The following is a 24,129-nucleotide window of genomic DNA, read 5'->3' as shown; positions in this document are numbered from 1 at the left end:
GCCAGCACAATCCATTTCTTAGGACACTTTTCTCACCCCCCAGATTTCCTTCATGCCCACCGGGTCTTTTTTGTTTCCTCCACAACTCGAGCAACTTTTATTTTAAATTTGGAAAATTCGAATGCATGTTAACAGTTGGTGCTGCCCGCCTTTTCTCACTCAGTCCTCCAAATCTCCACTCGGTGGTCTGCTTCAAGTTCAGAATGTGACTTGTCTTCACAGGGGAGGTGGGAAGGTTGTAGCTGCATCTTGAAATGCAGCTGTTGGAACTTGTACTCTGGAGACAGAAGGTAGGAAAGTTGGGCAAAGGAAAGATAGGTTGAAAATCGTAGAGCTTTTCTTTTATTTGTGTCTTGGTCATTTCCTGTGGCACACACGTGTGTTTTCCAGGGAAGAATGGCTGGTAGCTAGTAGAGACCTCTTCCGTGTTTATTTCCTCCCTGATTCCTCACTCCCCCAAGTCCCCCCACCTCGCCCAGTCCCAGCCTAGTGGTTGGAGCAGGAAAGGGAAGGGGAACTTACTGCTGTGTTTCAAGGACTCCGGTAGCTTCCTACATGTGGGATTGACCTGAAGGAGCCCTTGTGTCCTACCCATCCCCTCACCAGCTCCTTACCCCGGTGGTGAAGATTGCTGTCCCTTTCCTTTCGAGCTATTCTTTCAGCTCATCTTTGATCATCTTTAGCGTGCCTAATGTTGTGTTCGGCAAGTTAAACTGGTTTAGGTATGACAGATCTTTAGAATTATAGGCAACTTAATTATTTGTGCTTCTGAAAAGAAAGAAGACCTAGGGTCATCTACAATAGAACTGATAACAGAAATGTTGCTCATGGCATGAATTTTGTAGTTGTCTAGGTAGTACATTGTCAACGACTGGGAAGAAGTTGCTAGTGTCAGTAGATATTTATTGAGTGCCTATTGTGGGAGCTGCCTGGCACAGAGCACATTATTAGCACAAAATCCTTGTCTTTGAGAAGTTTGGCTTGGCCATTCGGATTGCTAAACAGGTAGCACAATGTAATATGTGTGTTTGCACTGAGGGTTGCTGGGGAGAGGGGGTTGGGAGAGGGGGGTGGGATTATGGACATTGGGGAGGGTGTGTGCTTTGGTGAGTGCTGTGAAGTGTGTAAACCTGGTGTGCTGTGAAGTGTGTAAACCTGGTGATTCACAGACCTGTACCCCTGGGGATAAAAATATATGTTTATAAAAAATAAAAAATTAAAAAAAATATGTGTGTTTGCAGGAAATGTGTACGGTACTACACAGATACTACAAGGAGATCATTTTGGTTTCTTTTGTGGGTGGTTCAGAGAAGTTACTTGGCTTTCAACAAAGGATCTTAGTAGGCAAAAACTGGTATTAGATTTAAAAGTAAGATTAAGGGACGCCTGGGTGGCTCAGTGGGTTAAAGCCTCTGCCTTCGACTCAGGTCATGATCTGAGGGTCCTGGGATTGAGCCCTGCATTGGGCTCTCTGCTCAGCAGGGAGCCTGCTTCCTCCTCCTTCTCTTGTCTGCCTCTCTGCCTGCTTGTGATCTCTGTCAAATAAATAAATAAAATCTTTTTAAAAAAATAATAAAAGTAAGATTAAAAAGATTAAGTCTATCCACAGGACATTATCTTATATTACCCACAATGGGTATATAATCTTCATTAGATGTGTCAACTTGGAAAACTGTTAACTTTTTCTTTTAAAGCTATTTCAGTAATAACAGTAGTATCGACGATGATGATGATACAGGGTATCACTCATTACTCATCTGCTTCCTCAAATAAAATTTTCATTATTTACTTCTAAAATTTGCCCATCAGCTTCACTTAGAAATTGAGGAAATCAGACTAAGGGAAGGATGTATTTTCTTTTTTTTCAAAAGATTTTATTTATTTATTTGACAGACAGAAATCACAAGTAGGCAGAGAGGCAGGCAGAGAGAGAGGAGGAAGCAGGATCCCTGCTGAGCAAAGAGCCCAATGTGGGGCTCAATCCCAGGACCCTGAGATCATGACTTGAGCCGAAGGCAGAGGCTTTAAACCACTGAGCCACCCAGGCACCCCAGAAGGATGTATTTTCAATAAGTAATATTTTCCTCTCAATCTTTAAAAGAGTCCCAGAGACAGAAATAAAAAAAACTCATATCCATTCTCAATAAGGAGCTCAAGTGAATATTGGTTACGTTACTGTTTACAAGTGCAATAATTTAGGTTGTATTTTGATCATTCTTTCACTTCCCCTCCCTGTTTCCTCTTAAGTGGAATAGTATTTATTTATCTGAGGAAGAGAAAGAGAGAGAGAGTAGAAGATGGGGAGAGGGAGAGAGAGAATCCTAAGCAGGCTCCGTGCCCAGTGCAGAGCCCACTCAGGGCTCCATCTCCCAACCCTGAGATCAAGACCTGAGCCAAAATCCAGAGTTGGACTCTTAACCGAATGAGCCACCCAAGAGCTTCTTAAATGGAATAGTAATTAAATTTCGTCTCTCCTCTTGACTTTTGCGTAACTAAAAGGCATCTTATAGTTAATCTTCTCTTCTTCTTTGACTCCCTTCGGGCAACTAAAACCTGTGACGTTCTAGCATTCTTGAATGGTTCGCTCTACCATATACCATATACATAAAGTATAAATGATTTTCTTTAGATTCTGTTTGTTTTAGTCAAATCCACTTAAGTCACTGATCAGGGCAAACTTTCAAGCCGAGACCAGGAATTAGCTTATAGTGTTAGCATAAGCATAGTAGCGTAGCTACTCAGATTTCAATCCATCCAGAGCTTTCAAATACAAGCCAGCACAATAACAAGCAATTACGTGACAACTATTTTCATATCGCTTGTGTTTTTATGTTTCGTGAGGTTGATATATTTGAAAGGGGTACTTTTGGGTACATATTTTTAATATGAACAATATTCATGTGAATTGTGATAGTCAGTCCTCATATCAATAACAGAAGACCACTGAGAAATCATGGAGATCATTGGTTTGCAGTGGCATCAGTGTCATTAGTTTTTGTTGTTGTTATTGTTGTTGTTTTTCCAGAGTAATCCCTGTTCTGCATTAATTAGTGAAGAAATGCCTATCAAAAATGTCATATCAAAACTGGGTTTACTTGTAGAGACTTTACCCACAGGTGTGGGTCTATCACCCTTCTGTGTCACCCTTACCCTGTGACGTCTGTAGGATCATCACAGCAATCTGTTGAAAGACTTTAACTTGAAAGGTAGTTTTTTTTTCCCCCTGAAAATATAATTAGCCAATTTGTTTTGACGCCCTTAAACCTATCAGAGTGGATTTTAAGAGCAGCTACTGCACAACCCCCAAAATTGCATTTTATCATTTTTTAATTTCAATATATCAGATTGATCCTTCTTTGTTCTCTACACAAATGACACAGTTAGTGGAATTGGGGATATCTAAAGAGGATCCTAAAAAATGAGAGCATTAACCCCGAGTGCACTGAATTCCCTGAACGTCTCGCATTCTCCTGCTCACACTTGAAGTGGGCACCTGCTGTTTAATGTAATTAGTTTCAGAGGGAATATGTCAGATCAGTCCTCAGGAGTTTACTCTGACCCGAAAACCATCGTAAGAAAACATCAGGGAGACAAAACAAGAAAAGTTAGCACAGTTGGGAAGCTGCTTCCCACCACGTCATTCGTTATTTGGGGGCATGTTTTAAAAGATTCCTATTTGCTGTCTGGCTCCGTTATTTTCTGGTTGCAAAATTGTGCTCAAGATTGCTGTAGCAAGAAGCTGTTTTCCTTTGCCCAAAATGAGGACACGGTTGGCTGTGTTTAAAAAAAAAAAGAAAAGAAAAGAAAATTAGAAAATATTAGGAACTGCAATGATAGTTTTTTTGCACTTGTCTGCTAGATTAAAAAAATCAAAGACACATTAAGCTTGTTCATTTTCAACCTGCCCTTTCCCATTAAAACGTGTACTGAACAAGACTGTTTCCCATTTCCCTTTTTATCCCTATTGATGTTTGGCTTATAATGAGCTGTAATAAAGGGTCAAAAAGAGTCTCATTTGAGTAGCAGGGTAAATCTGAAACAGTCCATGGCAGCATCCCTGGTCTGTTTGGCTTCTTTTTCACAGGTGAGCGGTTGCTTATTTTGTTGGTAGTTTGTAAGGCATCTCATCCAGTCCTGAGAACATCCTTTGTGTTTTTGTTGTTGTTGTTGTTGTTCCCTCTGTCATTCTCCTTGGTTGAATATTGCTTATATATTCAGCCACACTGTGACTGTGCTCCAGAGCTTAAGGGAGGGGCTCTGGGCCCATCTCTAGCCAGCTGAAGGGGGAGCCACTGACCCCCGCAGGATCAGACAATTGTGGACGAACTCCAAGAACCCTTAAAAGAGAACACAGCTGGGAGTTAGTGCAAGACCTGGATCCTCGCCTCTCCAGCTCCGGGGGGCCGACTGTCCACGTTGGAGGATCTGGGCAGGTGCTGCTGAGAAGGGAAGCAAGTCATTTAACATCTCGGTTAGCTTTCTCATTCACAAATACTTGCGATCTGTCGACCTCAGATGTGGTAGTGAGGATTAAGTGACCTGGATATGTGGAGCCCCTCGGCAAGCCGTAAAACCTTATGCAAATATTAGATTTTTTTGTTTTTTCTTGACAAGTGCCTTATTTCATTCCATCCTATTGATAAATCCTCGCTGCAGCCTTCTGCAGCAAGTGGACCTCCAGCGGCTGTCGGTGACAGAGCAGCTGCCAAGGTGCAGGTTTCCTCCAGCAGGCACAGTTCCCGGCTGGTTTTAGCCGCAGAGTTTTCCTTTATATTGAGCCGAAGTTTGCCGTCTCCATATCTACCTTTGCTGACTCACACTGGGTGTGTGGAATGACCCTCATGCAGCCAAAGCCAGGTCCTGGATGGAGAGATAGAAGATGGATGAATGACCCAGTCTGCCCCTTTGGAGCTGGAGTGGATTGGGCAAAAGCCAAATAAACCTTTAAATGAACTCCTTGCGAGTGCTGTGCACGGAAGGAGGCAGAAGAAAGTTATCAGAGACTGAGAGGGAGTGCTTGGCCCCAGGAGCACCCCTCCAGGGGGGCTTCAGGCTGAGCAGTGTTGGGACGCCTGGGTGGCCCTGTTGCTCAAGCAAGCCCTGGTGATTTCAGAGTGGTGGGACCAAGCCCCATGTTTGTGCACAGTCTGCTTGAGACTCTCTCCCTCTTCCTCTCCCCTCAAAAACAAATAAACAAGTCTTTTAAAAAAAGAAAAGAAAAAAGACAAGACTGAGGCGCGTGTTCATCTTGTTGAGCATGCAGAGAAGGCCAAGGGAACAGTGCAGGGAGGGGCGGTGGGAGGAAGGGGCAGAGGCACATTTGTGGCTCTGGTGACCCCGGTGGCTACAGTTTTCTGAATGAGTGGTGCAGGAGCTCCAGAGGGTGCTAATGAAAGTCTGAACATGGAGCTGAGGGAAAGGAAGCTTTTAGCTTCGGCAGCCGGGTGGATGGTGCTGTCACGTGCCGAGATGAGGAAGGGGATGGAGGAGAGGGTGGCAGCTGGGGGTGGGGTTTTTTGGGGGGGCTTTTTTGTTATTTATTTATTTATTTATTTTTAAAGGAAATACCAACTTCTGCTTTGGACCTTTTGAGTTGAGGATGTCTGTTAAGAAATCCAAGCAGAACTGTTAAGAAGGTATTTATTTCCAGAAGAGAGGGCCAGCCTGGAGCGGTGAATTTGTACCTCACCACCATAACGGTCTTAAAACCCATGGCAGCTGGGACTGCTCGGTTCGTGGGAGAGTGTGGGGAAAACAGAGCCTGCTGGCTAAGCTCTGAAACATCCCAACATTTCAAGGTCAGGTAGAAAAGGAAGAAACAACAAAAGAGGGTAAAAATAAGATAGGAGAAACAGCGGAGGAGTTGCAGAAACAAAGAAAAGTGGGTGAATGGTTGTCTGGTGGAGAGCTGGCTGCCCAGAAGTTGAGTGGGGTCGGGATAAAAGTGGCCGTTGGATTTAACAACGGGGAAGAGATCTGTGATCTTGACCAGCGGAGAGTGGTGGAAGCCAAAGACAGTTTGTAGAGGGTGGAGTCGTGGATGACTGAGATAAGAAAGGGAAGCAACATCTGCAGAACATTCTTGAGAACTTTGGCCATGAAAAGAGGCAGAGAAATAAGCTATAATCTCTGAGGGGGGAATTTGAGGTTTGTTTTGTTCTGTTGTTTCAAAATGAGATACTAGAGTATGTTTATATGCAGATAGCAGTGGTTCAGTAGAGATGATAGAAGGATGGATGGATTCATGGGTGGATGGATGGATGGATGGATGGATGTTTGGTTGGATGGATGGAATTAGATCCCGAATATGCAGAGGAGAGAAGGACTGTAATTAAAGAAGCAAATGCTTGGGAAAATCAAGAAATGGATTGAGAGCCAGAGCATAAGTAGAGGAATTGATCTCTGATTTAAGAAGGGACACTTTTTCCACAAACACAGAGAAAGAGAGTTTGATGGAAGAGGAATGTAGGTGGGGTGAAGATAAGACACATCAACTCCTCACACAAGCTTTGATGGCAATTCAGAAACCATCAGAGTTGATGGAAGAGTTTGACTCTGCCTCTGAGAGGGAGGGTGGAGGAAGGGCTCAAGAAGATTCAAAGAAAAGAGAAGGTATGAAATGGGTACAGGTGGTTCGTCTAGAGCAGTGGTTCTCAAAGTCCTGTTTCTGGCTGGCAGGGTCCACATCACCCGGAAGTATGGAAGCTTTTTTGAAATTCCAATTCTGAGTGCTCACCCCCAAACCCACTGGATCAGACAGTCTGGAAGTGAGACCCAGCACTCTGTGTTTTAACAAGGCTTTGAGGGCATTCTGCTGCTGGCTGAAATTTGGGAACCACTGTTCTAGTGAAAGGTGGCAAGATCATATTCTGTGGGTTAGAGCTTGAATTTAGAGTGAAAACAACTTGTTGGTATTGAATGGTTTTTCTTGCAGTGTTTAGCACCTGGGTTGAGGGATGGGTAAGAGATGCTAGGATTTAGCCACAACTGTGGTGTCCCGAGTACAACAGAAGGAAGGGGAGTCCTGGTGTTGGAGGTGTTTTAGGGAACTGATTATGATGGTAGATTATGGAATCCTAAGCTGGATAAGGAGGGCAGAAAAGTCAGAGGGGTCTGATGGAAGTGAGAAAGCCCCAGATCCATGCATTAGAGGTCTCATACGTAGTAGAGGGGCGACACCATGGCCAGGAAGGGCTCTACATAGCAGCTCAAGGTCGTGTGTGAGCTTCCTGGCCCATGGAGGTAATACTTTGAAGATCTGACTAAATGAGTTCTGCATAGAAATCATAGAAATTCCTTAGAACAAAAGTTGGCCCGTGTGCATGCTTGCATTAAGAGGCCAGGAAATTACAACATAGCTGGATTACATACAAAGCAAAAGCTTTTTAAAATAATAACACAATTAAAACCATGTAAGAAAATGCTTCCTTTCTTTAAATCCACGATTTCAATTATTTAGCTTCTGCGAGGGTCTTTTAGAGTTCCCAGGTCGAGTTCCATCATGAGGGTGGGGGTTCTTGCCACACACAACACTGAGGAATTCTCAGATACCAGCAGGGCACTCTACAGTTCAGCTCAGTTCTGAAACTACCTCTGCAGGGATATGTCAGATCCCACAGGGTAAGGATTCCGTCCTACAAGATGGATCCCCACCACATACTTCAGACATCAGTTATAAAGCTTCAGGCTCTTACCTGTACTTCGGAGTGACTGGCTATGGATTGGAGGTTCCAGCGACCTCCTCCTTAAGTTCACTTAATTTGCTAGAGTGGTTCAGGGAACTCAGGGAAACACTTACAGTTCCTGGCTTATTGAAGGGTATGACAAAGTCTACCTATCAGCAGTCAGATGAAGAGGGATGTAGGGCGAGGTCTCAAAGAAGCTTCTGTCCTCTTGGGTTTTTATGGGAGCTTCATGACATAGTCATAATGGACTAAGTCATTGGCTGTTGGCTAATTCAGCCTCCAGCCTTTCCTCCCACCCTAGAGGTTGGGGCGTGGGACTGAAAGTGCCAACCCTCTGATCATAAGGTTGGTCTTCCCGCAACCAGCCCCTGACCTTGGGTGGATCCAAAATTCACCTTCATTAATAACAAGACACCCATTTCAACTTTATGTTTATGGCTCTGAAGCATTTTCAGGAACTATGAATAAAAACCAAATATTATCTAAGAAATATATATTTGGTCTTCTGAAGTAGAAGTATGTGATGAATGTAGATATAATGTATATATTAAATCTATATTTCTTATAAATCATTATAGCACCAATTGGTTTTGCTCATCTTATACTCCTACTACTACTAAGGAAAATAATAATAAATATTAATTTTTATTATTATGCTATATCAGGTACTGCAGCAGTTTCTTTATGGGCATGAGTCGTATTTCATCATGACTACAAGGTCTGAGACAGATGGTTTTTTGTTTTTGTTTTGTTTTGTTTTGTTTTAGTTTCCAAACCTGTTTTATTTATTTTATTGACATATACGGTATTATTTGTTTCAGGGATACAAGTCTGTGAATCATTAGTCCTCCATAATTCACAACACTCCCCATAGCACATGCCTTCCCCAGTGTCATCACTATCCCTCCCACCCCCCTTCCCTTCCAGCAACCCTCAGTTTGTCTCCTGAGATTAAGAGTCTCTTAATGGTTTGTCTCCCTCTCTGGTTTCATCTTGTTTCATTTTTTTCTCCCTTCCCCTGTGATCCTCTGTCTTATTTCTCAAATTCCTTGTATCAGTGAGATCATACAATAATTATCTTTCTCTGATTGACTTATTTCACTTAGCATAATACCCTCTAATTCCATCCACATAGTTGCAAATGGCAAGATTTCATTTCTTTTGATGGCTGCATAGTATTCTATTGTGTGTATGTGTGTATCACATTTTCTTTATCCATTCATCTGTTAATAGACATTTAGGTTTTTTCTATAGTTTGGCTATTGTGGACAGTGCTGCTATAAACATTCGGGTGCATGTGTCCCTTCAGATCACTACATTTGTAACTTTAAGGTAAATACCCAGTAGTGCAGTTGCTGCATCGTAGGGCAGCTCTATTTTCAAATTTTGAGGAACCTCCGTGCTGTTTTCCAGAATGGTTGCACCAGCTTGCATTCCCACCAAGAGTGTAGGAGGGTTCCCCTTTCTCCGCATCCTTGCCAACATCTGTTGTTTCCTGACTTTTTAATTTTAGTCATTCTGACTGGTGTGAGGTGGTATCTCATTGTGGTTTTGATTTGTAATTTCCCTGATGCTGAGTGATGTGGAGCACTTTTTCATGTGTCTGTTGGCCATCTGGATGTCTTCTTTGCAGAAATGTCTGTTCATGTCCTCTGCCCATTTCTTGATTGGATTATTTGTTCTTTGGGTGTTGAGTTTGATAGTTCCTCATAGATTTTGGATACTAGCCCTTTATCTGATATGTCATTTGTGAATATCTTCTCCCATTCTGTCAGTTGTCCTTTGGTTTTGTTAACAGTTTCCTTTGCTGTGCAAAAAAAGCCTTTGATCTTGATAAAATCCCAGGATTCATTTTTGCCCTTGCTTCCCTTGCCTTTGGTGATGTTTCTAGGAAGAAGTTGCTGCGGCTGAGGTCGAAGAGATTAATGCCTTTGTTGAGACAGATACTTTTTTTTTTTTTAAAGATTTTATTTATTTATTTGACAGAGAGAACACAAGTAGGCAGAGAGGTGGGCGGGGAGGGAGCAGGCTCCCCGCTGAGCACAGAGCCCAATGCAGGGCTCAATCCCAGGACCCTGGGATCATGGCCTGAGCTGAAGGCAGAGGTTTTAACCCACTGAGCCACCCAGGCACCCCGAGACAGATACTGTTATTGACCCTCTTGAAGCACAGAGAACCCAAGAAACTTACCTAATCTGAATTGTAAACAATTCACATACATGTTTAGAAGTGCATACAGTCCTCGTAAACTGAAACTACCTCATTCTCACCTCTCAGGAGCATCTGTTAAATTATGGGTGTAGTTTTCCCTTGATCATCGGCTGTCCCCAGGTGATCACACCTAGCTGAACCTTGTGGAAACACACCCAAAAGATTTTTTTACAGAAAAATGGAAGCTTTCCTGTCAGCTACTCCCAGATACCTCCCTGGCTCCTTTTTCGGGGCACCTATGGGACAGTCTGGGGGTGAGGGTTGTGGAGTAGACCACAGCCTGGGATGGTTGGTCAACTTGGCTAGTGTGCTTAGTGCATAGGACAGAGAAGGTATCTAGGTTGTCTCCATCAGTCCCTCTGTTTTATTTGCCACCACCCACCCCGTGTTGCATTTCTCCTCCTGCATTTCCACCTACCCCACTTATGTCTGCCTCCTTCCTTAGGCACGTCTGTATCAGGGACAAGCCATGGGCAGCGAGAAGAAACGAATGCAAAAGTGTTATCTTTGGACACAGAAAAATAACTGTCAGCCTCTTCTTCCCTCAAACTTAGCTAAGATCTGGAAGATACCAACTGCTTGAAGATGTATGTGGTCATTTCAACCTGCTAGAGTATTAGTGTAAATCATTACTATCTCCCTTTAATTGCTCTTAATAGAAAGCTGTTAAAAGATCATAAACTTTGTGATTAAAAGGACATGTTTACATAGAATTGTATTTTCCTCCACCAGCCGATGCTAAATTATTCCCTCTGGCTCATTCTACAGTGATTTGGACAGTCCTTTGTAAAATAAGTTTAATGAAACACTTTCCATTTCCACAGGCATGGTGCCTATGATTTGTTTAATAGACCCAATTTGGTAGGATATTTTTCTGGATAATCAGCTTACGTTTTTCTTTGTTTAGGTTCATCTCATTAGGTATATGCTTGATTTCTTCCCTGTTCCATAATATGTGTACTTGGCACCTGCTGGGTTAGGCAGACAAGTTTTTCATATATTGGTCCATTTCTTGCATTTTATAGATTGTGCAATATATGTGTGAGCCTAATTGCTTTTTCATTTTTCATAGGCTGTTCTTCATGGTATAGACTTCTCTAAAGTCGTAAGTTAAAAATAGAATATCGGGTTCACTTGGCCGTCTCTTCTCCCTTTCTTCTTCCCTTCCTTTCCTACTCAGTACTGAAGTAATAAATTAAAGGTAGCATAGCAGAGTTGGGTTTTTTCTTTTCTTCTGTCTTCCCTTTAAAGTATTCTACCCAGGACTCTGTTCTCTGGGCCAAAAATAGGGCTTTATGATCTGCAGAAGCAAGAGGCTTATATCAGCAAGAGCTTGTATTCTACCTCAGATATCAGCCCAAATAAAAGGGCTGAACTAAAAGTAGGGTTTATCTTTCTCAAGCATATTATTTCTCAAGCACTACCCATGGTAGATAATTGTGGGTTTGGGTTCAGTGGCTCAAGATTATCAGGGGTTGAAAGGACCAAGATGCCCTTCAACGGACGAATGGATAAGGAAGATGTGGTCCATATACACTATGGAGTATTATGCCTCCATCAGAAAGGATGAATACCCAACTTTTGTAGCAACGTGGACGGGACTGGAAGAGATTATGCTGAATGAAATAAGTCAAGCAGAGAAAGTCAATTATCATATGGTTTCACTTATTTGTGGAGCATAACAAATAGCATGGAGGACAAGGGGTGTTAGGAGAAGGGAGTCGGGGTAAATTGGAAGGGGAGGTGAACCATGAGAGACTATGGACTCTGAAAAACAATCTGAGAGGTTTGAAGGGGCGGGGGGTGGGAGGTTGGGGTACCAGGTGGTGGGTATTATGGAGGGCACGGATTGCATGGAGCACTGGGTGTGGTGAAAAAATAATGAATACTGTTTTTCTGAAAATAAATAAATTAATTTAAAAAAAAAGATTATCAGGGATTGGATCTCTTTGATTCTTTTGGTGTCTCCCTCACGAGAATCAGAGGGCAGCTGAGCTCAGAGCTCATGCTCGTGTTTCAGAAGAAGATGGAGAAAGCGGGTGAAGAGATGAGCAGAAAGCTGAGGGAGAGCCAGCAGAGCCTGACCATTCCCTTTTGGGCAAGTTTTTGGATCTTTCCCAACCAACAACTTCCACGGGCATCTTCGTGGCTCTGTCTTTGTCTCGTGCCAAGGGACTTCGGAAAATGTTGAGGGGAAGGGCTGTTGTGATGGTTTTTTTGTTATTGTTGTTTGCTTTTTTAACCTTGGCTAATTGTCACCTACCCCCCTCCCCCACCGCCCCAAACTGACATTGCATTAATAAGGAAGAAGGGAAGAGTGGATCTTGGGTAGCAACTGGCAGTCTGAACCATGGCCTCCAGGGGCAGAAGACTGAGCAGAGATTTTGTGTTTCTGCCTAAGTGTAGAGGAGCTTTCCATGCAATCATTCTGTTCTTGCTTTCTGGGGATGCCTGGGAGTTTATCAGAAAACACCTGCTGTAATGTGAAAATCTACAGGAATGGGTCTGTGTTTTTTGTGGAGTGTGAGTCCCTGAATACACATCTGTAATTTAGTTCCAAGATATGGGAACATTTCTCTCGGTGTCAGATTTGGGAGAAGGGCTAGAGTAGAGAAGTTCTTTCCATGGACGCTGAGACCGGGGTCTTACTCGGACATCCTGTGAATGATTAACAGCCATGTCCACAGAGGCCTCCTTTCTCCTGCTCTTGCTATTGTATTCCGTCTTCCTTGGTGTGGTCCTGCTGGGCTTCTGTTAACCCACCAGTGTGTTTTCAGTGAACAGCTTTATTGACTGCATTTTTGTTGTTGTAGCCAAGAGGTCAAGGGCCTCTTTCCCCCTGTCTTTATTATTTGCTGCCTAGATGTGTTTTTAACTTTGGACCTTGGAGCTGTGTCCACGAGGGCCACTTTCCATTGTTGGTATCGGTTCTCTGAGGACCCGTTCCTGCATCTCAGAGCAGTCTCTGCTCAAGCTCTCGCCGCTTCCACGCAGGCTTCCCGCTCAGTCCCATGCATCACATGTTGTGCTCATCCACGGGTCTGAAATTCCCGTTAAACACTCAGTGTAACACAGTAACTGTAGCATTTAAGCAGGAGATTCAATGCAGTATACTATTTGACAGATACATGATCAGATTAGGAGTCTTCATGTAGACATACAAACCAAAAAAAAAAGATACTTGCCCGGTACCCTATGTCTGAACTACTATGCCTGCCGTAGGAACGTGGAGATCTAGGAATCCCTCATCGATCTGACTCCACCACCTGAAAACCCCAGTGCTGGAGCGGCTCAGAGTGTACAGTACATGACGAAGGAGAATGCTGAATAAACCAGAGGGATAAACTAGGTAGTGGGAGGAACATTGAAGGGACTTGAGAGAGCAGATTGTTTTCAAGCTCTTTAAACACTTTAAAAACATCAATTCATCAACATGCAGAGGCTATGCTAATTGTAAATCTTTCATTAAAAACCAGTCTCCTGAGGCTGTCTCCAGCCAACATCTTACAAGCCCAGTTCTGATTACTACTTCTTCCTTAAAGTAGTAAGATCACCCTTCCATAAGCATATCCTCTGATTTGTATTTAAATGAGTGTTGTACCCCCGCGCCCCCATTATTTGAATTCCTAAATCCATTTTGGTTTGCTTTGTAATAAGCTGTTTTGTTCAAATGTGTTCATAACTTCTGTGGTCTTAACTTTGGCCTTAGAGGCAAGAAGTTAATTTATAACAGCTTTTAGAATTTGTTTTATTTGTTTGTTTTGTTTTGTTTTTATTGGATCATCAGGGAAATGCCTGATAAAATTCTGTTGTTATCTGTAGTCTATTATTGAGTCACATTATTATTCAACATTTAACTAGGTAGTTGGATCAGAAGTACATAAAATGTGGCTTTAAAGTCTTTCAACAGTCAAAAAAGAATGGAGTTGGTCAGAGATTGTCAAATAGATTTGGAAGTGTTATGAGGCCAGATCCTTTTGAAGTATGCTTTTGTTTTTCTTTTTTTTTTTTAGGTTTTGTTGTTGTTTAAATATAGGGAAGAGATTTGATGGAATTTATTGCCTTTCTTTGAGTTTTTGTATACTTTTAAGACTTAGTTGAGATGTTAAGATACATGTAAAATCCAAGGAAAATTGGGAATGTATTTTAAAGGAGTCAATTTCATAGGCACCTTTAAATTTATCTGTGGGATAAATTAAATTTATAAATACAGTGGGAAGATATATATTGGGAAAAACTAGGATTCTGGTTGAATTCACTAAAGAAAAAAAATCACTAGGAAAAGAACAGCACAGTGCTGTTGCGTATGCTGTAAATATCAGTAAATACTTATGGAATGAATAAATGAATGAATGAATGAATGGAGACCTCAGTTGAGCAGTAGTTTTGGAGCTAGAGAGCTGATCCTGACTGCCCTCTGCCCTCTGAGAAAATTTGCACAGGTATTTAGCCTTTGCGAGCTCCCAATTTTTCCATCGATAGAATTTGGTCAATGATAGCCTCTCACAGTATTGTGAAAATCACCTAAGATAAGGAACTTGGCACAGAGTAGGCATTAAATAAATATTATTGTAGTTTTAAGCCATTTCCCTATTTGGTAGGTTAAAATTCTTGAAAGTTAGTATGACTCAGTCCACTATTAATCATCAACAGCGCATGAAATGATTCTGTTTTTTCCACGAAGATAACTTAGCCCATACCGAGGGTTTGGGGAACATTTCCTAAGGGAGGTAATGCTGGAGCTGTGACTTGAAGGCCAGGTAGGAGTTGCCCAGTTGAAACGAGGTAGGAAGGGCATTTCCAGTAATGGAGCCATACCCTTAGGGAAAGATAAGCTCAGTAGACTACTTCAGAAGTGTTGCTTGGAGAGATTATGTCTCACCCTCTCTTACAAGCTCTACTTGCTACAGTTGGGGGCAGGGTCCCCTGGCCCAGGATCCTTATCAGAAAAATATTTGAGGGGCGCCTGGGTGGCTCAATCATTAAGTGTCTGCCTTCAGCTTGGGTCATGATCCCAGGGTCCTGGGATCGAGCCCTGTATTGTGCTCTCTGCGTGACAGGGAGCAGCTTGCTTCTCCCTATACCTCTCTCTCTCTCTCTCTGACAAATTAAAATTATATATATATATATATATATATATATATATATATATATATTTATTTATTTATTTATTTTAGCGTAATGCTCCCATATATGCACATTTAATAATGACTTCTATACCCATGCTCCTTTATGAATCCATCCATCAAAAATTAGAAAAGATGAATCTGTTTATTTGTTAAGTGAAAATAAACAGAAAGTCTGATACCTGTTTTCCTGGATCATAGTTGATGATCTTCCTTAATTTCACACATGCCTCTCACCTACTTTAGAGACTGCTGGCCTAAGAAGAATATACTGGGCATTGGCACAAGTTTTCCTCATGCTTCCCAATCATGTTTTATGAGAGTTTAAGGTTTATATTTTCAGTATCTGCTGGGTCTCATAACTTCCATTCTAAGAAGTTAACATAATCATTGGTTCCCTGCTGAGTATATCCCAGGGATCTCAGTCGGGGATCTGTTTCCTAGGAGCAGAAACAGAACTACTCAGAAAGGATGTACCTTGAACCTGGGCTGACCTGTCCCACAGGTGAGCTCAAGAACCAAAACTACAGAACACAGAAGGACATAAACAGCTGTGACTGAGAGTCAGCACACACATAACAGCAGGATTAAACCCCAAGAATTTGAAGGAAAGGACAATTTGATGAAAACCAAAAATTAAAATGGTGACATAATTGAAGGCATAGGGAAAGAGCTAGCATCAAAGGAAAACAGATGAGGCAGACGTGGAAAAGTACCAGTAGAAATGAAAACAATCATTGACATTACCTCCACAGCTTGACTAAGAAGTGGTTTAGACATAGCCGGAGAGCAGATTTAATACGTGGTCACTGGTCATGGTGGGGGGAGGGGGCACTATTGCTATTTCAGTCATGGTCAACATACCATTCAGATCATGTCACGTGTACCCAGGTTCCCCCACCTACCGCTTACCACTAACACCACTCACTGCCCCTAAATCCATGGAGGACCAAGAGCCAAATCCTTGACATGACCCAGAAGCCCAGCCCAGCCTCTCCGGACCTGCTTTTTTATCTTCTCAGGCACAGCCACACCAGCCATGGGATTTTTGATACCATCAATGGTTCCACCATTCAGTTTCCTGGGCTTTGCGTCTGAACTATGCCATTCCCTCTAAGCATCATCTCGCTTGTCCTCCAGTTCCAGGATCACCTTGCCAGGGAAGCATTCCTTCTCCTAACGGGTTCATACAGTGCTTCCTTACGAACGTTTAAAAAAACAGCTAGCTATGTCCCCGCGAAGTCCTGATTTCAGTTTGTAACCCCACATTTATGACTGTGGTTATTTGAACACCGTTCATTTTCCTCACTGGACCCCACATCCTGAGTGGGCAGGACCATGTTTCTTTGGCCAACCACCGCGCCAGTGGTTGGACCTAGGAGGTGTTAGATAAATGTTCCAGCAATACACAGAACATAAACTTTGATGTTAAAATAGCTCAAAAGATGGTTGATGTTTCTGTTTCTCTTGTTCCATAATTAGTTTTGTCTTTTTAGTTATATTATCAGAAATGGTATTTCTTCTTTCAAATCTGTCTTGAGCCGTATGACAGTATTTCTTTGCACAGACTTTTTTTTTTTTTTGCCATTTTATATAGGCCCTTGTCAGCATTCAGCTTTTGGTGCAGGTCTTCAGATTCCTTGCAAGATAGACCATAAAACCCTAAGAAACCACAGCAGCTGAATTCGTTGAATAGTGCAGTTTTTTTCCAGGCACAGAATTAGGTGCATCTTAACAATGGTGTCACCTACACACGGAAGGAAAGAACGGGGCATTCTTCAGATCCACCTATGATTTGGACTTTTTAGGTGGCCATCTGACTTTTTAAAAGTATTCCTTTGATAACCTTACTGTGGCTCATTTGGTGAGATTGTGAGCGAGGGCTGGGGCCGGGGGTTGAGCAGGAGCCTGCAGACTGTGAAGGCTCTGTGCACCGGGAGCCTTCCGTCCCTGAGGACAGGGACACCACCGCCCACTTACTTCAGTGAGGAGGCATTGATTTTCTCGCTCTCTGTTCTTCACTGCACCTCTGAAGCAGGTGTGCTAGGAAGCAGCTTTCCTGGTGGGCAGAGGAAAAACCGTCATGAACTTTGTCACCCCCGCGATCGGGCATTTCAAACCCAACTAGGTAGAAGAGGAACAAGGCTTTAAAGACTCCTGAAAAACCTCCCAACTTGCTTCAGCGTTCTGGGCCGTTGTGACAGAGAGGTTCCCCACAGTTTGCAACAATCCTTGATAGACAATGGGACAGAAATGTGTGTGTTTTTTTTTTCTTCTTTCCTATTTTGAGGAGAGAATAAAAGGATCAAATCGGTGAAAACAATGCAGCTTTGCCCAGCAGTCTGGGAAGGTTAGCAAAGTGGTCTTGTCCAAGTTTCCAACAAGATGTTCCGTTCCTGTTATAATTGGCTGCTGGGTAGGTTTGGACCTAACTAGAATGCCAGCGTTCGATTTTACCGTGTCCTCGGTGGACACGTGTCACCGTTTATGCTTGCCTTAGTGACAATTTTCTAAAATGGAAACTCGTGGGAAATCATTACAGTGTTTATATGTCTCCCTTGTCGGACGGCGTTATCCTGTGATATTTTACCAGTGTTTTCCACTGCATGATGGCATCTAGCGAAGGTTAAGGCAGAACAGGTCCCTCTGTAATTTTGTGACTGCATTTTACTTACTGAAGAAGAAAAGATAACTGACAATTAAGTATTTGGGATGTCACAGAAAGAACATGTGCAACTAATCAATGGTATCCTTTGGGAACATGATTTTATAAAGCTGATAAGGTAGAAAAATCGGGATTTTGTGATTTGTGTTACATGATGATAATTGCACCTTTTCAATAAAAAAGACATTTCTCCTCGAGTAAACATTGAGCTTGCAGTGGATGCCGGTAGAAATGCTCTTGTTTTTCTGCCCCCATCCAGGCAATTTTTTTGGAAATGTTGTTGTAGACCAGAAGATTTTTTTCAACATTCTTTTAGAGTGATGTTTCTGAAGGAATATCTGGTGTGTTTTTAAGGAAAGTCATTTATTATCTTGAAAGCAAGTAACACTATATGAAGAATGATAATTATTTTTTGCTTAGTACAAGGTACGGTTTCCTAGTTTTAATGTTTATCAGAGTTGGATACAGTAATAACAGCCTGTTATATAGTATATCACACACTTGTTACAGTTCTTTATTTAACCCCATTTCTCATGTGCATCTTAATAATAATAATAATAACCTGGTTTTTAGTCTTCATTACTCCCAAGGGATAAACATGGAAATTTCTTTGATGCATTCTTCCGTTTGTTCTTTTGCTTCTCCCATGTGCATGTGTATCAAAGAGCAACTAAAAGACATTCAGAACCCAGGCTTTTTTTTTCTTCTTCTTCTTCTTTTTTAAGATTTTATGTATTTATTTGACAGAGAGAGACAACAGCAAGAGAGGAAACACAAGCAGGGGGAATGGGAGAAGGAGAAGCAGGCTTCCAACTGAGCAGAGAGCCCAATGCGGGGCTCGATCCCAGGACCCTGGGATCATGACCTGAGCTGAAGGCAGATGCTTAACAACTGAGCCAGTCAGGTGCCCCGGAACCCAGGCTTTTCTAGAAGCTCTTGCAATGCAGGTTTTCCCATGCGTGGGAGACTTTCTCTTGTTTTTTGCAATGGCTTCAGTTAGATATAGACACCTTCTTTGCTGGCTAAGACATTCCTAAGTTACTGTCCCAACAACTTGGAAAATCTCCACTCTCCTTAAAAAACATTAGTTAACTAAAAGACCATGCTCCTGGGCCCTGGAACACCTCATTCCATGCTCAGTACCTGCTGTTGGGGTGACCTCTTCTAATAGAAATGATTTTGAATCTTTTCATTTTCATTGCTCCCCTGTAGGCCATACTGCATTTATTCTTATTTCTCTTTCTTTGGGGGCCAGATAATATTGCATTAAGTGCAGCAAGAGGATTGCTCAGCTCATTTTTCTATACCTTCCAGAAGCAACACTTTTGCTGACCTACTGCTTGAGACCAACAACACTTGTATACAAACAGCTACTTTTCATCTCACACCTGGGTACTTAATTCTGCCTCATGTAGTATTTGACTCAGGACTTAACACCTGTAAAATATATATTTTTTTAAAGATTTTATTTATTTATTTGACAGAGATCACAAGTAGGCATAGAGGCAGGCAGAGAGAGAGAAAGAAGGAAGCAGGCTCCCTGCTGAGCAGAGAACCTGATGCGGGACTCGATCACAGGACCCCTGAGATCATGACTGAGCTGAAGGCAGCAGCTTAACCCACTGAGCCACCCAGGTGCCCTGTAAAATTTAATTTAATGGGATTTTTTTTCTGATTTTTTTTTCTCGAATTGGTCATATTCATTTTGAATTCTGATGTTTTACTATATAAATTAGTTGTCCAGCCATGGGTCCAAAGTTGTATCTAGTGTCGGAACTCTACCATTAATTGATTAGACAGTCTGGGACCCATCACTGCCCTGTGTTTCAGAATGCTCTTCTCCTAATAAATGTAGGGTACTTGTGCCTCCTTGGCTGGACTCTGACCTGGCAGTGATAGACTTTATTTATTTTTTTTAAAGATTTTATTTATTTGAGAGAGAGATAAAGAGAATGAGAGGGTGAAGGTCAGAGGGAGAAGCAGATCCCCACTGAGCAAGGAGCCCGATGTGGACTCGATCCCGGGACTCTAGGATCATGACCTGAGCCGAAGACAGTTGCTCAACCACCTGAGCCACCCAGGGGCCCCCCTGGCAGTGATAGAGTTTAAATAATATTTTCTCCATGTTTTGCTAACTTTGGGAACCATCAACAGTAGCCATGAATATGATTGACTGTCTAAATTCAATGCAGTTGTAGATTTTTGACCTACCTGAAAGAATCCTGCAGCCGGGTACCCTCCGGCCAGACACGTATTTTCAACCACAGCCCGGGGCTGAAAACACTAATGAATTCCAGTCACAAGGCACCACACACTCCAGTGGGGTCGTAATTGACAAGAAAGGTAGAAATCTACAACGGGTAGGGTTTGGGGGGCTGGCTGGCATCCAACACAGGCCCAGCAGTGAGGGCTTCAGGCGCCAGGCCAAGCAAAGAGGGTGCCCAGCAGTGTTGCTGCCGCACTGAAGCCGAAAGCAGGTGTCCTTGGCGGGGCTGTAAGGGCTCTTGAACCCTCTGCCACCATCAGCACAATTATGTATGGATGCATATTTTTCAGCCAGCAAGATTCTCAGCTTTTATCCATTTTCCAAAGGGATCCATGAATCATAGAGGATTAGGAAGCCCTGTTTGCTGGATGGACAATAATCCAAACTTCCAAAACCGATAAAATAGGCTGTTGAGGATTGATAGAACAAAGAGATTGTAAGGAAACACTGAACATTTATTGAATGCTAAGTGTGCACCAGAGACTCTTGCGGACATTGTCTTACCCTCACAGTGTCCCCACGAGGTGGCCGGGGGTGTGGGAACCCAGCTCTGGCTCTAGAGCCCTGTACTTCCTACCACACCATCATGCCTCTAAAAAATGGAAATGACTAACGAGTGAAGGTTAATAAAAAATCATGGTACGCAAAGCTAGGACAAAAGGGAAATAGGATTTGACATTCAAAATATAATTTATATATATTCGTATTTATTATATTTATTTATATAAATTTTAATTTGTTTGTTTATTATATGTTTATATTTATTTACCTGTTGGATAAAGTTGGGCAATTAGACCAGACCAGGGTCCCAAGAAGATGGAGTGGACCAGGGTGCAGCTTTAAGAGGGAGGGATCTTCTTGAGGGAAAGCTTCTCAAGAAACAGGAGAAGATGGGGCGCCTGGGTGGCTTAGTCAGTTAAGTGTCTGCCATCAGCTCAGGTCACAAACCCAGGTTCCTGGGATCGAGCCCCAGGGCAGGCTTCCTGCTCAGTGGGGATCCTGCTTTTCCCTCTCGCCACACAGCTTGTGCTCTCTCTATCTCTGTCTCTCTCTCTCAAATAAATAAATATAGTCAAACTGTAAATCCTGAAATCCATATTGGTGACTTTCTTATGAAAAATATTTGAGAATTTTCAGGGAACATTCAATGAAAATTCTCACAAATTTCTGGAGTTATATATATATATATATTTTATTTTTTTTTCTTTTCTTTTCTTTTTTCCCCCAGTATGTCTTACCTAAAAAAATGTGATCATCTCTTTGGAGTGTTTCGTTCGGGGAGGCTGGACAGGATTAATTCCCGTCCTGGTGTTGCAGTGTAAACAGCTTTTTGCCTGTCTTTTGTCATTAATGATCATGCTGTAGATGTAGCCAGTGCATTGTAAGCCGATCTGTCAAGGCAAATAAACAATTCACCTTGTTAAAATTCCCTAAATCTTGCATTAATAAAACCAAACTAACCCCCTGAACACTCAAGAGATGTCTTCCTCCATACTGCGGTGATGGATGACATGTCTAAGGATCCTGGAAATTAAGTAGTTCAGGTCATTAAAAGTGTCCCACACTTGTTATTGATTTAATTTATTTTAAAAGGTGGGGGTGGAGATAAGAGTGTTACCCCCCCATTATTTTATTTTTTTTTTAAATCTGAAAGCCACTTGTACACATAATGAAAACTATTGCCTAGGTGAACAGCTCTGTTTTTGTTACAACATTAAGCTTTATTATTCAAATAGGTGTTGTGTCATTCTCCTAAACAATGTCAAGAAACATGGAGATAATCATTACAACTTACTTTATGGCAAAAATTCCCTGGAGCTTCATATATACAGTGATTCTTACAATCCTTGAGTTGTGGGCACTGAAATAATGACCTTATGGGCACCCCCTCAAATTTCTCCGAGTAGATGGAAATTCAGAAGGTCAGTGAAAATAGTAATGAAAGCATGCCTCTAGGAAGAAGAGCTTTTTTCTATTTTAATGCAGTTTTTTTGTTTCCCTACCTTCTATTGCCTTTCCTTAAGCCTCAGTGGGTACCATCAGCTAGGTAAGGAATAGGAAGAGACTGAGACAGAGCTGGGTTTTCAGATGACTCCTCTCCAGAAACTGAACATCAGGAGGCTTGAGCGCTGGTGTAGCTTGGGGCTCAGCCTGCCTCCCTCAGTCCATTCACATGTCCTGAACTGGGTCACTATTTTAAAACTCCGCCAGAGAGGGGACCACGCAGTATGTAAATTATGACAGAAAGCAATAGGCTATATAGAATCGCGTATTTCAGAATATCCATAATTTGACCTTTTGTCCTTGGTGCCTCATGCATCACATTGCATAGCTGTGCCTGATCACGGTGTGGGTGACGCCTCAGCATCCCTTCTCATCGTTCTTTAAACCACACGTGGGAGGAGGGCCACGGTAAATGATAAAAATGACCTTTGAAAATAATTCTCTTACTTTCCGAGACTATCATGCAATCTTTGATGTTTTTTCCATGGTCTTCATAAAAATAATAATAAAAAAAAACTGGGGGAGAGTAGTGGGAGAGGGGGGCGACTGTTTAATCAGAACATACACTGGGGCTCTCTTTTTTGAAAACAGATGCCCATGAAAATGCACTTGCACTTGCGTGACTCGGAGAGCCAAGAGCAGGCATGGTTATAACATTGTCCCAGCTCTTTAACAGAGCTCCCTAAATGGAAGAACCGTATAGATTTTTTTTTTTTAAGTATATACACTGATTTACACTTAGGGGTAGAGTTATTACTGACCCTTTAAGTGGAGCTGTCCAAAGGGCCATAAATGTCACTTGATCCAAATGCCGAAAGCGGTGATAGCCAAGGGATCTTGGCTAAATCTTCCAGTTAAAAAAGCCATGTGTAGTATTTTCTAAACAATGTGGTCTCTTGTAGACACACACACACACACACACACACACACACCACCCCTACCCCCGACCACTGATGTGTGCTAGATGATCCACAAATGCTGGTTGGATGAGAGGGTAGATAAAAAAGAGTATTTGGGAACACTGAAGAGTGTGCCTGTCTCCTGAATTCTTGGTGGATGAGATGGGGACCACCTCCTCCCCCACCCACCCTTACAGACTGTGATAATGATGCTGCGAAGAACTGAGATGGGTGGTCATGACTTCTGACATAGTTCATTTGATGATTGGTTGCTTAGTAAATTTCGCTTTCCGGATTCTCTTTTCTCCTTTCACAGGCTGTCATTTTGGAAAATGAAGAGCTTCCCAAACTGTTCCTTGATTTCCTAAACGTGCGACACTTGCCCTCGCTACCAAAGGCAGAGAGTTGTGGGTAAGAGGCGTTGTTCCCCTATCGGACGTGTATCTGAAACTACCCTACAGTTGCTAGTTGGCCTAACCAATAACCACTGCCCCCCACCCTTGGGTGGTGCTGGAAGGGCCAGCCTGGTCACATCGGTTCTCTCCGCTGGGACAGCACTCCCTCGCCCCCTGCCTGTGGTCAAAGGAATTCCTCTGTGGTCTTCGCCGGTATACTGCGGCCCACCGGCAGGCTCAGGTTTAGACTTAAGGAATTGACTTATTAAAATATGCTGCTTCCTGGAGTGATGTTACATGGTGGGAATTTTGAATCTAGATAGCCTATGGAGGGACTAATAGGTTTTTTTGTGGGTACTCGAGCAAAGTCTACATGCCTGTGCATGTGCGGTCACATCATCTAAGAGCTGTGAATGACCTTGGAGGTGATATTAGCCAACTCCCTTATTGTTGACCTGAGCAAGCTGGGACACAGGAATGAAGTGTCTTTCCCCAAATCTCTCATCTTGTAGCTGGCAGAGCCCAGGCTTTCCCACGTGAGCTCTCTTCCCTGCTGTCTTTCTGCCTCTCCCACAGGACCTTCTCATGTGGGGCTGTAGCTCCCAGTCCCCGTGTCCCAAGAACCAGACATTTGCTATCACCATCAGTTGGGAAGTGTTCTTCTGAAGAATGAACTCTGAAACAAGCCCCTTGCCCAGCTCTGGGCACCTGGCTCAGGTTGAGCTGGCCTCTGAAGGCCATCAGCATCACCCCTGACATATCCAATCCATTTATGGGGAAACACATCATTACAAAGACTCTGCAAACCCACGCAGGGGAGGGGGTTTTGTTCATCCTCCTGCCACCTCCAGAGCCCCCCGAAGGACGCACACTAACTA

At 42.7% G+C, this 24,129-nt stretch overlaps 1 protein-coding gene across 2 annotated transcripts in view; it reads left to right on the top strand.

Moving 5' to 3' along the window:
- Positions 1-24,129, top strand: part of SNX24 (sorting nexin 24) — a 161,891-nt gene that overhangs the window by 129,441 nt on the left and 8,321 nt on the right. For both annotated transcript variants that reach the window (XM_059175744.1, XM_059175745.1), the window contains one exon: positions 23,173-23,267. In XM_059175744.1, the coding sequence (XP_059031727.1) occupies positions 23,173-23,267 (95 nt within the window). The remainder of the gene's footprint in view (positions 1-23,172; positions 23,268-24,129) is intronic.

Source organism: Mustela lutreola, chromosome 5 (assembly GCF_030435805.1).
Source record: "Mustela lutreola isolate mMusLut2 chromosome 5, mMusLut2.pri, whole genome shotgun sequence".
NCBI classification, from domain to species: domain Eukaryota; kingdom Metazoa; phylum Chordata; class Mammalia; order Carnivora; family Mustelidae; genus Mustela; species Mustela lutreola.
The sequence above is the reverse complement of the archived record's forward strand: the minus strand, read 5'-3'. Positions and strand labels throughout refer to the sequence as shown.